General features: G+C 50.3%; 2 protein-coding genes across 2 annotated transcripts in view; one reads left to right on the top strand and one right to left on the bottom strand.

Moving 5' to 3' along the window:
* LOC135174134 (gastrula zinc finger protein XlCGF17.1-like) overlaps positions 1-16,612 on the top strand; it is an 872,006-nt gene that overhangs the window by 258,710 nt on the left and 596,684 nt on the right. The gene's annotated exons all lie outside the window — the stretch shown is intronic.
* On the bottom strand, positions 7,521-8,453 carry LOC135174146 (olfactory receptor 14A16-like). Its single transcript, XM_064141387.1, has one exon. The coding sequence runs from the start codon at positions 8,451-8,453 to the stop codon at positions 7,521-7,523; it is 933 nt and encodes a 310-aa protein (XP_063997457.1).

Below are 16,612 nucleotides of genomic sequence, written 5' to 3' on the forward strand. Positions count from 1 at the left end.
CAAATGCTCTGGTTAAGAAACATGCCATGGTATCCAAAGGTAACTGGGATAAACGCTTGCCATACGCAGTTTTCATTGTGAACAACAGATGGGGTAATTATGGTAGTCCTAAAATAAGGGCATTTTGTCCTGACAATCCAGTGGAGAATGTTAGTCATCCACCAGATAAATCTCAGCACTCTCAACAGTCATTACACAAATTACAGGTGGGACAACCAGTAATGGTAAACTTACCTTCGATTGGAGTTGTGCCTATGACCCTGACAAAACCAAATGGGTTGTATGCTTGGGAAGCAACTGATGTAAGTGGGAAGACTCATCGTATCAGTGCACGATGGATTCTCCCAGACTTCTGAACTGCTTTTGCATATACCAGGTTTTCTGCTTTGTAAATGTTCAATAAAGCTTTGTTTATTCAGGGGGGTGGGCATAAGTATTAAGTAAGTTTAAATTAGAGTTATGCTTATGTATTAGTTATGTTAAGGATTAGATGTAAGTTGTATTTCATTTTTGCTTTTTCCGATTCTTGGCTTAATGTGAGCCAGGGGGTGGAGTATGTCATGGAGAGTAGCAAAAGGCTCTCTAAGCTTTTGCTATATTGTGTAGTTTCTAGTGCCTCACATTCAAGCCAGAAGCATCGGAAAAACCAAAACAATCTTTCAGTCCCATGGGAAGATTTCTCCCTAGGGCAAGTGAAAGGTAAACACTGGCCATGTTTCCCTTCCACTTGGCCTTGCTTTCCAGACAACAAGGTATTGTTTTGGTTAAGTAGTAACGGCCTGCCCAACACCTGCAGGTGGGCTGGCCTGAGGAGTGGTCTTTATATTGTTTAGGTAATATTATCCAGTTGTATTAGTTGCTTACTGTTTCTTTCCAATGTATGTGAACAACGTAAAAGTGGTCCGAGTTGTGGGCTAGTCCTGTTTTGGAACATTATAAAAATGGTGGACAGGCCAGGATCGGGGCCCTTATGCTCTCTCTTGCCCTTGTGCTCGTGCTCTCTCTTTTGCCCTTATGTTCTCTCTTGCGCTTGTGCTCGTGCTCGTGCTCTAGCCCTAGCCTTCTAGTCTGCGTCTTACACTTCTGGGTTTTTCCAGCCTTTCTGGTTTTTTTCCCGGACTTAACAACAACAAACTGTTCGCCGATCTAGTCTCGCCTCGGGCGGACGCCGAGTCGCAGAGACTAAAGCCTGCCTTATCGGGAGAATGAGAGACTCCTTACCAAGCTACAGACTGTGAGTAGCTGACTGACGAACTATTAACTCAAAACACAAAGACTCAAAAGAACTCTCTTTAAACAACATAGACTCTTTAATTTGCCATTTTCGGAAATGTTACTTTGATCTCAATCAAAAAGAATTCACAGTGGTGGTGTAGTTTCGGGAAGAGGGAATCCGCATTCTTTGCAATAAATCACTGATAAAATAGTCAACGCCTTGCGTATTTTCCCCATAACTCTGCCGCAAAACTGCGTTCCACGACAGGTAGCTCTGGAGGGTGATTATCAATCAATCCGAATTGTGAGTAAACACTTGAATGCCTCTGCAATTTCTATTGCCTCTGCCATAAAGCAGAACACAGATTGCAGTGTAAGACCCCAAGCAGCATTAAACCATGGGGAAAACTCTCTCTGTTAATAGTTTCAATGTTTGCTGGTTATTAATAAGTTTCTGTAGATAGATATTTCCATAATGTCTTCATAACCATGTAAAGAACAATTTAATATTAGAGTTCAGTGGCTGGGGGTGGTGAGATGTTGGACAATTCTTGTTAGCAGAGGACACAGAAATGATAAACATGAGCAACTGTGCTGATAAATGGCCTTGGGACACTGCTAGCCCAGGAAATCAAACTATAAACAAGTGAGCACCCCACACGCAGATGCAGTGGGCAGAGTGAGATAGCCAAGGGGGCTGGAGTAGGTGGTCTTGAGGGCTGACCCTTAGAATGTTATGGTATGCTGACCTATTGATGCCTTACAATTAACCCTGTACCCTCTGATTGTAACCAATCTTGGTGGAGCATGCCTCTTGCTAGAATGCATATAAGTCACTGTATCATGGAAATAAAGTGGATTATGACCATCTAACCATATTGGTGAACAAAGAGTCATTGTACCCATAGCGCTCCACTGACAATTGGCCCCTGACCAGTGAATCAGGCATTCGGCTAAGACCGAGGCAGGCCAGCAGCAGGTAGGACCGCGATCAGGAGGCCGGAGGGTTGGCCAAAAGAGAGGGGGCTGATCATCCTGAGGATGTTTTTTGTATCAAAAAAACTATGGTCATTTGGTGTGGCTGGACCTGGTGGCACCATCTCGGATGGGGGTGTTTGCCGGACGTTCATATCGTGAGTGAACATCCCGAGTGTGCAGGTAAGGCTGACATGGAATTTGATGCGGCACTGTGTCTACTGGCATACATATTCTCATGAGAGAAGTTCTACAGGATATTGGAAAGCTCTGAGAGCTACTGGCCTGGGCGCATGCACAGGGTCATATGAGTGAGCCTCCCATGATCTTTGAACCAGAAGCGTGGCGGGAGGTCAGAGACACGCTGTGGGATGTGGTTATTAACGATGGAAAAGGCTCTAAGACAGCTCGACAGCTAGGTTCCACCTAGCTCTGCGTGTTACTAGATATGAAACCCGAAAGAAACGCTGCAATCGCAGCTTCTCAGTTGCTTCTGGCCACGCCTGTCATTGCCAGCAGTTCTGATGCATGCACAGTGCCAGTTTCCACCTCTGCCCCTGCCCCAAGTGCCCCATCGCTGCCTGCAGTCGAGAAAGAGAGCTCGGTAACTCGGTTTTTTGGACTTAGTTGTGCCGCCCCAGTCAAGGGCATGTCCGGAAAGATTGCCAGCTCAGTGGTGGAGTTGAAAAAGAGCATGCAGCACGATCCGGGTGGCCAGCCATGTTGCCTGTGCCGTGCCCCGCCTCCACCCCCGCCTTCCTACTGGGGCCGTGCTCAATAAACCAATCGTTGCCACCTCTGAGCCTGACAGTGGTGCTGCAGCCAGAGGGGTGTGCTCTCACGGCTCAGCATGCATTAGTGGCCATCAGTCGCCCATGGCTACCGCTGACAATACCAAGCAGTCGCTGGAACAGGTGGTTGCGATGTTAGAAAAATGGACACCTGAATGTGTGACACAATAGGATGGGCTGCTGTGCCCGGCGACTCTGCCCGCCCCGCTGCCCTCTCCTTTGCCGGTGCCCCACCCGCTGGCCGAGCACCTCTGGGATATCCAAGACCCGGATGCTGAGATTCGGAAAAGAGCATCACAGCATAATCTGAAGTGGTCTGGTGTCATTAAAAATGCCCTGTTTGAGGGATAGTGGCACCCTGTACAGTCCACAGCTCTTCCCGTGATAACCAGGGCAAATGATGAGGTGCGCTGGGATGCCTGGGAGTGGAAGCCCCTGGAGCATGTGCAGAAGGCGGTATAAAGAATACGGGGTACGATCAGAACCCGCCAGGCAGATGTTAGATTGGCTGTTCTCCACCGACCACTGCATGCCAGTGGACTGCCGTAATTTAGCCAGTCTTATCCTGACTCCTCCCCAGTTTCTCCTGTGGGAACAGGAGTGGTCCCAGCAGGCGACCAGGGAAGCCGCTCGGCACCAATGGACCAGGGATCCCCTGAACGGGATTACACCCAACATTCTAACTGGTCGGGGCAGCTACCAGTCTACGGAGGTACAACTCCGTTTCCCACAAGAGCTTCATGATCTGTTTGCCCATTTGGCGTTACAAGCCTTTTATACTGCTCCTGGGTTAACGCCCGGTCCCTCCTATGAAGGAATCAGGCAGGGGACAAATGGGGAGTATAGTCACTTCATTGACTGGCTATGGGCAGCTTTAACATCTGAAGTGGAGTTAGGTAATAGCACCAAGGCAGGGCTAATGAAGAGCATGGCATTTGAAAATGCTAATCCCAAGACCAGGGGTATTTTAGCCACGTTGCCCACAGGGACATCGGTAGAACACATGATAGAATGGGTGGCTCGTGCCCAGGGTCAAGAGCAGTATGCTCTTGTGGCATATGCCGTGCATGCATCTAATCAAGCTACGGCAGAAGAGTTAGCCCAAGCAGTGGGACAAACAGTCGAGGCTGCGCTTGACAAAAAAGTCCTTCTTGTTTTGGCAAAACAGTGGGAGACCTGCCCAACACCCATGGGCTGCTATTGCTGTGGCCATCTGGGTCACACAACGCAGCGCTGTTCAGCTTCAGTGTGGTGCGCCCATTACCAGTCTCCTGGCCATGCCACAGCAGTCTGCCAGTTGGGAAACTTCACAGCCAGTGTGAGCAGCCACGTGCAGATGACAAGAGATGTAGCGCAGGACGAGGGAAATGGTACCTGGACACCCACTACCCAGCCGCCAGTGAGAGCCATGGGGTTGACTTGGCAACAGCAGTAGGTGTCACCTTGCAGAATACACGAGTCACGAAACTTCCTACAACTGCTTCTTTGCTATCTCCCTCGCTGAACAAGATTGCCAGCGACTTGCCTCTACAGTACTATCAGTGAATGAAGCTGAACCTGCGAGCTGCTATGAGTACACAGCTTTGCCACAAGGAATGAAGAACTCACCAACCCTCTGCAATTGTCCGTTGCAAGAGCATCAGAACCTTTCCAAAAAATTGGGCATGTACAATTGTCTATCACTATATGGATGACATTATTTTCTGTCGTTCACGGATGTTTTGTGCCTGCAGACTTGAAAATGACTAAGACAGTCTGCACAAGACATGGTCTGATTGTTGCCCCAGGAAAGATACAGCAGCAGAGCCCCTAGAATTATTTAGGTTGGGATATTACTGAGGCCAAAATCAGACCTCAAAAGATCGACTTACACAGACAGCAGTTTAAAAAGTTTCTCAGGGTAGATTTCATACTAACGGTAAGGATAGAAATATAAGGGATGGGATGAAACAACAACATGGTGGCTGAGCCGAAACAGCTGGGGGCTGGGCAAGATGGGGAGCAGAGGACACCAGCAGCTCTGGGGCTGGTCCTCCCCCTTCTCCTCCCCCCCCACTCACCACCTGCGGAGAGGCCCGCAGGGCCCCGTTCCCCCCCCCACCTCCTCCATCAGTCCATTATCTCTTTTTACAGATTTTTTTTTCTGCTGGAAGCAGCAGAGCCTCAGAACTGTTTTGAGCTGGAAAATTACTGAGGCCACAGTCGGACCTCGGGAGATTGACTTACACACGGACTTGAGTACAATGCCAGATGTTAGAAAGGACAGACTAGCACACTTATTAGTAGAACTCAGATGCATTGCCTCTCTCAGCGAGAGCATGGGCACTGAAATCCACATTACAAATCACTTACCAGATTCTGGACTAGGACAGGGAATGATAGAGCTTGTAGGCTAACGCCAGTCAGCTCCTTCCCCCAATAAATGTATTCAAACAGATAAAGGCAGGACTATTTTTGAAGGCCTTTTTTGATGGTACCATATTTTGATTCTAGGAGATTACTGGAGCAGCTGCTAATCACAAAGGAATGAGCTTTGTGACAATTCTGATCTTTTCTTTCGCTGAAGAATACCATGGGATTGTTATCTTCTTGACTTTTCTTTGCTTTTTCTTGAATTTCCTTCAGCTGACAGACTTTTAGAGTAAGATAAGTTAAGGCTAAGGGAATTGAGGATATAAGGATATTATGGGATGCTTTTTCTTGGGTATATCTGGGCATCATTGAGAAAAAAAAAGGGGGGGAGAAAATGGGTTAGAGGACAGTAGGATAGCAGAAGAATTTTTTTCCTTTTTTTGAGATTTTTGTAATCACATCATACAGACCAGGCCAGTGGATCTGTTAGCCTGGGCAACGAATATGTCTGCATTTGTTCTTGTATTTGCTTGTGTTTGATCATTTATCTTCACAGGCCTTGATGAAGACCAACCTGATTATGACCAACCTGTTCTTTCCTAAAGTGAGCAGAAGTCTTTCTCAGATGGCAGAACTGTGAAAGGACTTGACAGGAGCACTGACATGATGATTGTGTGTGTATGGATCATAAGGTTTGGACCACAGCTAACAAATTTGGGTATTTTCATGAGTTTTCAGTGATTGTAGTTTAACGGAATAGGTTCAGTTTAACTCCTTTTGTAAAGGACAAGCCCACTCAAATTGGCACAAGATGGCAATGTAGCTTTGGTCTCTTGCAAGAGCCCTGCAATAGACAAAAAACACTGCGCTAAATTCTAAAAGCAGATGAAGAACTGTGGGAAAAGGCCTAATAGAATAGCTTGAAAGCAACATCTAGGGCATATCTTTGTATTGTATTTAGAGGTTTGTAGTTCTTAAGCACAATAGACAGACGCATCTCATAGCTAAGGAGTGTGATCAGAACATCAAGATTTCTGAGAACTACAGAGTGAATCCAGAACTATGGGAGTCTGAGGAGAATACTTGACAGCTGATTGATCTGCAAATCTCCAACATCGATTCCCACACAGAGCCAGCGAAGACGTGGCACACCTGCACTCTTCTGTGACTGTGATGTTCATCTGGACTTTTGGGTTTCTGAACGAATGACTTACTGTCACTTGCAGAAATAGCTTTTGGGATTGTTAGCCAAGCTTGGGTTGTTAGCTTGCCAGACTAATGCTACTGATGAAAACTCTAACAGGTTTATTCTCTTCTGATGTTAGCACTGTTGATTTGTAGCTGCACCATTCACCCCTGTGTTGAACAGCCTATGTAAGTTGAAAGACCAGCCCAGGTTGCTCAAAAGAAAGAGAGGGAAATGTTGGAGAAATTCTTGCTAGCAGAGGACACAGAAATGACAAACATGAGCAACCTCTGATGGGAGCGACCTTGAGTCCATCTTGGGAGTTAGATATCAGACACATGGTGGCTTCCCCCCACATGCAGCTGCAGAGGGGTGGAGTGCAGCTGCAGGTGGGCAGAGTTTAGCCAGCCCCAGAGGCTGACCCTCAGATTGTTATGGTATGCTGACCTATTGATGCCTTACAGGTAACCCTGTACCCTCAGATTGAAACCAATCTTGGTGGAGCACGCCTCTTGCTAGAATGCATATAAGTCTCTGTATCACGGAAATAAAGCAGACTGTGACCATCTAACCATATTGGTGACCAAAGAGTCATTGTACCCAGGTGCTCCACTGTCTTATATGCCAATAAGGACAAGTGCATGGCTTGAAGCTCCTGGAACTCAGAGGAGGTTTAGGGTGGATATTAGGAAGCACTTCCTGATAGAAAGGTGATTAAGCGCTGGAGAGGACTGCCCAGGGAGGTGGTGGAGTCACTATCCCTGGAGGTCCTTAAGAAAGGATTGGATGTGGCACTTGGTGGCATGGTTTAGCTGATGTGGTGCTCTTAGGTTGTAGGCTAGACATGAGGATCTGAGAGGTCTTTTCCAGTCTCAATGATTCTGTGATTCTGAGTGTTCTTACAAGTGAAAATATCCACCACCAGGAGCAAAAGAACTAGAAACCAGGTTAGGCCTGCTCTAAGTGACATCAGAACTCCTCTGCAGCAGGAGACAAAGAGTTTATTGTTTCTGAAAGCATCCAGTGAGCAGTTTGCTCAGGGCAGCCTTCAGCTCCTGGTTCCTCAGGCTGTAGATGAGAGGGTTCACTGTTGGAGGCACCACTGAGTATAGAACTGACACCACAAGATCCAGGGATGGAGAGGAGATGGATGAGGGCTTCAGGTGGGCAAAGGAGGCAGTGCTGGCAAACAGGGAGACCACAGCCAGGTGAGGGAGGCAGGTGGCAAAGGCTTTGTGGCGCCCCTGTTGAGAGGGCATCCTCAGCACTGCCCTGAAGATCTGCACATAGGACACCACAATGAATACAAAGCAGCCAAAGACTAAACAAACACTGACCACAATGAGCCAAAGTTCCCTGAGGTAGGCTGTGGAGCAGGAGAGCTTGAGGATCTGGGGGATCTCACAGAAGAACTGGTGCACAGCATTGCCCTGACAGAGCGGCAGAGAAAAAGTATTGGCTGTGTGCAGCAGAGCATAGAGAGCCCCACAGGCCCAGGCAGCTGCTGCCATGCGGGCACAAGCTCTGCTGCCCAGGAGGGTGCCATAGTGCAGGGGTCTGCAGATGGCAACGTAGCGGTCATAGGCCATGATGGTGAGGAGAAAATACTCTGCAACAACCAAGAAGAGAAAGAAAAAGACCTGGGAAGCACATCCTGCATAGGAGATGACCCTGGTGTCCCTCAGGGAACTGTCCATGGATTTTGGTACAGTGGTGGAGATGGTGCCCAAGTCAAGGAGGGCGAGATTGAGGAGGAAGAAGTACATGGGGGTGTGCAGGTGGTGATGCCAGGCGATGGTGGTGATGATGAGGCTGTTGCCCAGGAGGGCAGCCAGGTAGATGGCCAGGAAGAGGCAGAAGTGCAGCAGCTGCAGTTTCTGTGTGCCTGCAAATGGCAGGAGGAGGAACTCAGTGATGGAGCTGCTGTTGGACATCTGCTGCCTGGGCATGGATCAGCTGTTGCAAGAGGAGAAGACACTGCAAAAGTCAAAGCATAATTCCTGGAGACAATTCCATGAGCATGTCCCAGAAATCCCCTCAGAATGACTCCTCTTTCTCTGGAGGAGCTTTGTGCCCTCTCAGCCTCACCCCCTTGCAGCCATCCCAGCAGAAGGCAGCTCTCATGTCCTCTGACTCCAATGGTGCAGATGGGAAGCTTAGCTCTGGAGCATCTCCTCCTCCTCCTGTGCAGCAGAGAGATCCCAGAGGCTGTGGGATGTGGCAGCTTTAGCAGCTCCAGGAACTGCAGATCCCTTCTGCAGCAGAGACTCTCCACGGCCAGGACTGGGAAGGTTTCTCTTCTTTCAGCTCTCAGTCAGCCTCCAAGTCCTGGCTACTTTGAAGCTCTCTTTGCCTTCCTCATCTCCCTGACATCCCCTGGCAGTGCCCTTAACCCTGCTGTGCTCTGTAGAGGAACTGCTCCTGGGCAGAGCTGTCTCTATCCAGTGCTTCCTGTTGGCCAGAAGCTGCCTCAACCCCAGGAGCCTGTCCCAGTTCAGCAGCAGAGGACCAGCCCAAGGCATTTTAAGGACCCCTCTGGTGGCTTTGGTGCTGAGTTCATGAACCTCAGAGACTGAGAAGCTGAAGAAACCTCTGCAGAATTCAAAGTCAGAGTCAAACTCTGAACTTTCTTGAAGTCTTAATGGGTCCCAGGGAGAGACACTGCAGAAGTGTCCCCAGGGCCTGCTTAGAGCAGCAGGAGGCAGTGGATGCAAGGGAAGCATCCCTGGAGGCACTGAAGCACCTGCAGGGGTTGGACAGAGCAGAGAGCTGGAGGCAGAGCTGACAGCTCAGGACAGCAGCTAAAGGTGGCTCTGAGGCTGAGCAAACCTGGAGGGGTTTCATGAGTGCAAAGGGCCAAGCCCTGACCCCCAGCCCCTGGCAAAGGAGATCCTGTGCCTCACCTGTGCCTCTGGCCTCTGCTGGAGGCAGTGGGGAGTGAGGGTGAGCAGTGAGCAGGGCAGGACACTCTGTGACACTCTGTGGCCTCCCCAAGAAGGAGCAAGCAGGAAAGCAAGTGCAGAGCCTCAGCAGAAGCTTCTGCTGGCAGCATCTCTGCGTCAGACACAGCTTGTGCTGAGCAGATGCTGCAGAGTCTGTTCCTTGGCAGCAGCCTGGGGCAGGCTCTGCTCTGCTTTGCTTGCCCAGAGGCAACTCCTGCTGGAGAGTGATGAAATGTTCCCTTGCAAAGCATTCTGAGCAGATGCTTCTCAGAACAAAAACCTCTCCAAGTAGCTGCAGAGCTCTTGGCAAGCAGCAGAGGCGAAGTTGTGGCTCAGCAGGGTTTTAATGAGCCCCACGGAGTGTTTGGAGCTGAGTCCATGCTCCTCAGGTGCTGCCAGCAGCCTGAACAAGCCTCTGCAGCAGTGCAAATCAGAAGCAAACTCCAAAGTGCCTTGAAGCATTGATTGGCCCCACTGAGGGTCGTTACTGACAAAGCCTCCCAGGGACTACTTAGAGCAGCTCATTGAGGCCATGAGTGCAGGAGACAAAGGCAGAGTGCAGGGCAGAAACCCTTGGGCTTGGTTTATGGAGCAGAAAGGCCAAGCCCTGACCACAGCCCTTTGTCGTGGAGGGCCTGGAGGCCCAAAAATAGGCTTATTTGTGCCTTGCCCTGCCAGGACATGTTTTTCTGTGTAAAGCAGAGGTAAACACATAATGGGCACAAAGGGGGACAGCAGGCCTGGTGCCAAGGAGTCCGGCCTGCCTAGGGCCTGTGTTGTACAAGGTGTTTGTAAACAGGCTGTGTAAGCCCCACATACCCAGCTCCTGCTTCCCTGGTGTCAGCCCATGTGAGCACTATATTTGGAGAAAGTCCAGGCAAGTGCCTTCTGCCTATTATGGTAAGGTTTGGCTGACTGCCAACCTGATTGGTCATTCTAGTGGCCAATGGACCATTAATCTCGGCCCACAGTCAATGAATAGAGGTGCTCAGACCCTCATGCTCAGGCCCCCAGCTCGGACTCCCCCTGCATAGGTCAGACTCCATACATTGATTACCTGCTTGTGTACTGAGTTGCAGAGCTCACTTAAGCCTGCCTGTATATATGTGGAGCTCAAAGTCTCCCAGCAGCCATGCACACCTTGCATGCCGCTGCCTATCCTCGCCTGGTAAGTGCCACTGCCACCGAGTTACCAGGAGGCAGACTCTGGATTGTCTGCACACGAATGGCCTGCTAGCCACGTGAGAGCCATGCTGAGACAGCACAGCATCCCTCTCCTGCACCTGAGGGCCTGCCTAAGAATCCCTGGACAGAGCATCCCGAAGAAGCCAGCAGCACAAGGGCAGAGATTGCATCCTTTGCCAGGAGAACCAGGTCACAGACTGTCATTTCCCCAGAAGCTGGGAAGATTCATCCTTTCCCCTCAAGCCAGGAGGATTCCAGCCTCACAGTCCATGGGCAGAGATCCCCTGAAGTTTGGACACTGGCACAGGCTGTGACGTAGCCCCAGAGCGTGAATATTGATTAATCAGAGTTGTGAGTAAAAGCTTTAATGTCTCTGTAATATCTGTGGTCTCTGCCACAGAGCAGAATCAGTTTCCAGCTCACTCTGCTGGACCAAATCCAAGTAGACCCCAAACGGTATTCGCCGTGGGGAAATCTCCTCTCTCTGTCCATGGTTTGAATGTTTGCTGGTTATGAACAAGTCACTGCAGATATTTATCCCAGAATGTTTCCATAACCCTGTAGAACATTTCAATATTAACATACAGTGGTTGGGGGTGGCAGAGTTCAGAACATTGAGTTTAATAAATATCTATTTTATAGAACATTATCTCACCCCAATTGATTCCTCCCCTCCGCGACAATGTCGTAGAGAGTGTTCTGTGACATCATCAGGACTGCTGAGTGATGCCATAGGAGCGATTATGTACCTATATGACAGGACTCTATGACCACCTAGAAGAGATTCTGTGATGTCATGGACAGGTCTGTTCGATGGCTCAGAGGGGATGGTGTGTCACTCTAAAGAGGGTTGAGTGACATCATAGAGAGGATTTTGTGGCAACATGGAGAGGTCTATTGTAAATCACAGAAGGCATTGTGTGACATCATAGAAAGGGCTGTGTGACATAAGAGAGGGCTGTATGACATCACAGAAGCTATTCTGAGACGTCATAGAGAGGGCTGAGTGACATCATAATGAGGGCTGTGTGATGCCATGGAGAGTATTTTATGCCATCTTAGAGAGGGCACTCTCAGATCATAGAGGACTTAGTGTGACACCATAGAGAGGCCTGGGTGACATTATAGACAGGGCTGTCTGACATCACAGATAGCTCTGTGTGACATGACAGAAGGCATTATTCAGTGACATCATAGAGAAGGATTTGTGATGTCATAGATGGTGTTCTGTGACATCATAGAGAGGCTGAGGTGGCTGAGGAGGCTGAAGCAGTTGAGGTGGCTGAGGCAGCAGGCGAGCAGCAGGCAAACAGCAGGTCAGCGAGGACCGAAGGATCAGGCAAGCTCCGTATTCACCTGTTCACCCCCTTTTATAACACAGTGCCCGAGGCTAATGCTCTCATTGGCCACACAATCACCCAATCACCTCTGGAAGTCACCCAAACATACCCATAAAAGGCAGACCCCACAGGCTGCTCTCCTCCAAACATGGGGGGCGCAGACGCCTTGCACGCGACAGGGGTGTGGGGCTTATGGAACCCCTCTCATGCCACCAGACTAAACCAGACTGGGCTGTCTGGGTTTCTTTTGTGCTGTTTTCCTGCCTCTGGCTGCAATGCAGACAGGCAGGCAAACATGTCTGGACAGGACAGGACATGCTCAAGCCCAGTTTGTGACCCCAGGGACTCTTCACCACAAGGACTATGGCACAGACCCTGCCAGGCTCCTGAGGATGGACAAGGAGGCAATGAGGCCAATACAACCTGGGCTACAATGCAGCACAAACTGGATTCCCTTGATGCTCCTGGGACTCACTGGATCCCTTCCAATGGGGACATGGATACTCTGAACCCCTCCCAGTACACACTCTGCTGCTTCCCAGTACTCACTGCACCCTTGGCACCATCCCAGGGCACTCTGGGACATTTCCTAGTACAAATCAGACCTCCTGATCACCTCCAAGTCTAGACCAGGCCACACACCAGTACCGACTGCTTTGGTTTTCCCTTTCTCAGTTCAGACCTTGCTCTCTACCACTGCTAATTACTATTGAAGCACACTCCCAGCACCCCTCTCAGCACAGACTGGCCTCTCTCCCAGTGCAAACTGGATCCTCACACACCTTCCCCATACTCACTTGGCCCAGTCCCATTACAAACTGGATCCTCTGATCGGCTCCCAATGCACCTTGAGCCTCTCACACTCTCTAGCCAGTATCCCCAAGCCCTATATGCCTAACCACTGCTCCTCCCCTGACCACAGGCCCCTTCTCTACCCAAAAGGAGCTGAGCCCATTCCTCACCTCACCCCTTCAACCTTAGCCCCTCCCTAAGCCATCCCAGCCCTTAATTCTACCTCCATTGGTCATCCTGGCCCCAGCCTTTACCCTTTGCATTGACCACTTGGCCTTAACTGCAGCACTCAGCTGTGCTAGTTTGAAGCAAGCTGGAATGTTTTGGTGAAAAGAACTAGATAATGGACAGTGAAAAGTAAACATGGCTGTGCCTCTTCACTCACAGTTACGCTGAGAACTCTGGGAAGAAGAAGTAAAACATTCTCCATTTTGTCTTTCATTCTGCCTTTGCCTTCAGACCTAGTCATATCTCATTAACCTTGCTCCCACTAACCTTGCTCCCTAACCTCTTGGCTGCACCTCTCTTCTTTCTGAGAACTGGGGTAAGGTTGAGAGGGCAAGGGGAGGTGTTGGGGAGGTTTGAGAACCCCTCCTGGGGACTCAGGTTTCTGGGAGGGGAGTTATGCTTCTGTATTGTTTATCCTTTGTATATTTCTGTATATAACTGTATATACTGTAAATAGCTGCTTGTATATTTGCTGCTGTAAAATAAATAGCTTAATTTATATTCCCAGAGGCTGTCTGAGTTATCTGGGGCAATTCCAAAAGTGGGGGGGGGCAGGTAAGAGCCCAAACCATCACACTCAGCCCAGCCCCAACCCAATCCCTGCTCCTCAGAGGTGGTGCTCACCTGACCCCTGCCCAGCACCATCAAGAGGACACCAAAGGCTCTCCTCAGCCTTGGCCTGAGCCCCAGCACTCATAGTCATTTTGGAGACTTCAGCCTTCCCATGGGCACCTCAGCCTCAAACCTCCTTCCTGTGCTCTGAACTCTCATCTGTAACCCATTTCCACCCCTGACTGACTCTGCTTGGCCTCTGGCGCAGGGCAAGGGCCATGAACTTCAGGGACAGCCACATGGCCTTGAAAGAGGAGGTCTGGAGGAAGAAGATCTGCCAGGATGGACTTTGGAGGCTCTCCATAAGAAGCTGAAGGCTCAGGGAGTGCTGTGCTCCTGTCTCAAGGCAGCTTTGTGCTGCTGGAGCTTTCCTGGGTGTGGGCAGAGAAGGAAGCCTTTAAGAAGTGCAGCTTGGAAGGTTCAGGCTGGGGCTGAGGACAGAAATGTCACTCAAAGGGTAAAGCTGTGGTGCAAGAGGGGAGCCAGGAGTGTGGGCAGCCCATGCCTGGCTGTGTGCCAAGGCATCTCCAGCAAGGGTGGAGTGCCCTGAGGGCAGGTGTGGAACTGTCAGGGTGAGAGCTGGCTGGGGAAGCAAGATGGGAGCCTGAAGGGCAAGAGGTGCAGGCATGGGACAGCACAGCACAGGCTGCAGTGGGCATGGCCAAGGGCTCTGGCCAGTCTGAAAGGCCCAAGAGGATTGAGGTCTTTGTCCCCTTGACTCTGGCAGTTGCTTCTGCTCCCATGGCTGGGGAGATGAAACTTTGTCTTGAGGCTCTCAGCATCTGCCTTGGCAAGGCCTGAGGGTCAGGGCTTGGCCTTTCTGCTTCACAAACCAAGCCCAGGCTTTTCTGGCCTGCACTTTGCCTTTGCCTCCCTGCACTCATGGCCTCCAAGGAGCTGCTCTAACAAGTCCCTGGGGAGGTTTCTCAGGAACAACCGTCAGTTGGGCCCATCAAAACTTCAAGGTTTTTTGAGTTTTTCTTCTGACTTACCACCTTTGGAAAAGAGGGGAGGTGTCCCAGGAGAAGTTCAAGGAAGTTGCTAGGTCTTGTAGAGGAAAAATTAGAGAGGCAAAAGCCCACTTGGAGCTCAGGCTGGCCACGGCTGTCAAGGAAAATAAAAAGTGTTTCTTCAAATATATGAATGGCAGAGAAGGGCCAAGGACAACCTCCAGTCCTTGTTAGATAGAGAGGGGAATAGAGTGACAAAGGATGAGGAAAAGGCAGAGGTGCTTAACACCTTCTTTGCCTCAATCTTCAATTGTGGGACAGGTTGTCTCCAGGACAGCTGGACTCCTGAAGTGGTGGATGGAGTCAGGGACCAGTACAGTCCCCCTCTAATCCATGAGGAAGCAGTAAGGGACCTGCTGAGACATTTGGATCCTCACAAGTCCATGGGACCAGATGGGATCCACCCTAGGGTGCTGAGAGAGCTGGCAGATGAGCTGGCCAAGCCACTCTCCATCATTTATCAGCAGTCCTGGCTCACTGGAGAGGTCCCTGAAGACTGGAAGCTGCCAATGTGATTCCCATACACAAGAAGGGTTGTAAGGAGGAGCCAGAAAACTACAGACCTGTGAGCCTGACCTCGGTGCCAGGCAAGGTCATGGAACAGGTCATCTTGGGTGCCATCACAAAGCACCTACAGGATAGCCAAAGGATCAGGCCCAGCCAGCATGGCTTTAGGAAGGGCAGGTCCTGCCTCACCAGTCTGATCTCCTTTTATGATCAGGTTACCCGCCTGGTGAATGTGGGGCAGGCTGTGGATGTAGTCTACTTGGACTTCAGCAAAGCCTTTGACACTGTCTGCCACAAGAAGCTCCTAGCCAAGCTGGCAGCTCATGGTTTGGACAGTTTCACTCTGTGCTGGATCAAGAACTGGCTGGATGGCAGAGCTCAGAGAGTGGTGGTGAATGGTGCCACATCCAGTTGGCAGCTGTCACTAGTGGTGTTCCCCAAGGCTCAGTGCTGGGCCCAGTCCTGTTCAATATCTTTATTGATGACCTGGACGAGGGCATTGAGTCCAGCATCAGTAAGTTTGCAGATGACACCAAGCTAGGAGCAGGTGTTGATCTGTTGGAAGGTAGGAGAGCCCTGCAGAGGGACCTGGACAGGCTGGATGGGTGGGCAGAGGCCAATGGGATGAGATTTAACAAGGCCAAGTGCAGGGTTCTGCACTTTGGCCACAACAACCCTCAGCAGCACTACAGGCTGGGGACTGAGTGGCTGGAGAGCAGACAGGAGGAAAGGGAGCTGGGGGTACTGATAGATAGTAAGCTGAATATGAGCCAGCAGTGTGCCCAGGTGGCCAAGAGAGCCAATGGCATCCTGGCCTGCATCAGGAAGAGTGTGTCCAGTAGGACAAGGGAGGTTATTCTTGCCCTGTACTCAGCACTAGTCAGGCCACACCTTGAGTACTGTGTCCAGTTCTGGGCCCCTCAATTCAAGAAAGATGTTGAGATGCTGGAAGATGTCCAGAGAAGGGCAACAAAGCTGGTGAGGGGCCTGGAGCACAAATCCTATGAGGAGAGGCTGATGGATCTGGGCCTGTTTAGCCTGGAGAAGAGGAGGCTCAGGGGTGATCTTATTACTGTCTACAACTACCTGAAGGGGCATTGTAGCCAGGTGGGGGGTGGCCTCTTCTCCCAGGTAACCAGCAATAGAACAAGGGGACACAGTCTCAAGTTGTGCCAGGGTAGGTATAGGCTGGATGTTAGGAAGAAGTTCTTCCCAGAGAGAGTGATTTCCCATTGGAATGGGCTGCCCAGGGAGGTGGTGGAGGCACCGTCCCTGTGGGTCTTCAAGAAAAGAGTGAATGAGGCACTTAGTGCCATGATCTAGTTGATTGGATAGGGCTGGGTGCTAGGTTGGACTGGATGATCTTGGAGGTCTCTTCCAACCTCGTTGATCCTATGATTCTATGATTCTTAGACTTCTTGAGAGGTCTCTTCAGTCTCCTGGCAGCTCCTCAAGTTCATGCAATGAGCCCCAAGTG

The sequence above is a fragment of the Pogoniulus pusillus genome, unplaced genomic scaffold (assembly GCF_015220805.1).
Source record: "Pogoniulus pusillus isolate bPogPus1 unplaced genomic scaffold, bPogPus1.pri scaffold_47_arrow_ctg1, whole genome shotgun sequence".
Taxonomy (NCBI): domain Eukaryota; kingdom Metazoa; phylum Chordata; class Aves; order Piciformes; family Lybiidae; genus Pogoniulus; species Pogoniulus pusillus.

Bases quoted from the DNA above. Each gene is read 5' to 3' on its own strand.
- LOC135174146 (XM_064141387.1), bottom strand. From the start codon at position 8,453: ATGTCCAACAGCAGCTCCATCACTGAGTTCCTCCTCCTGCCATTTGCA.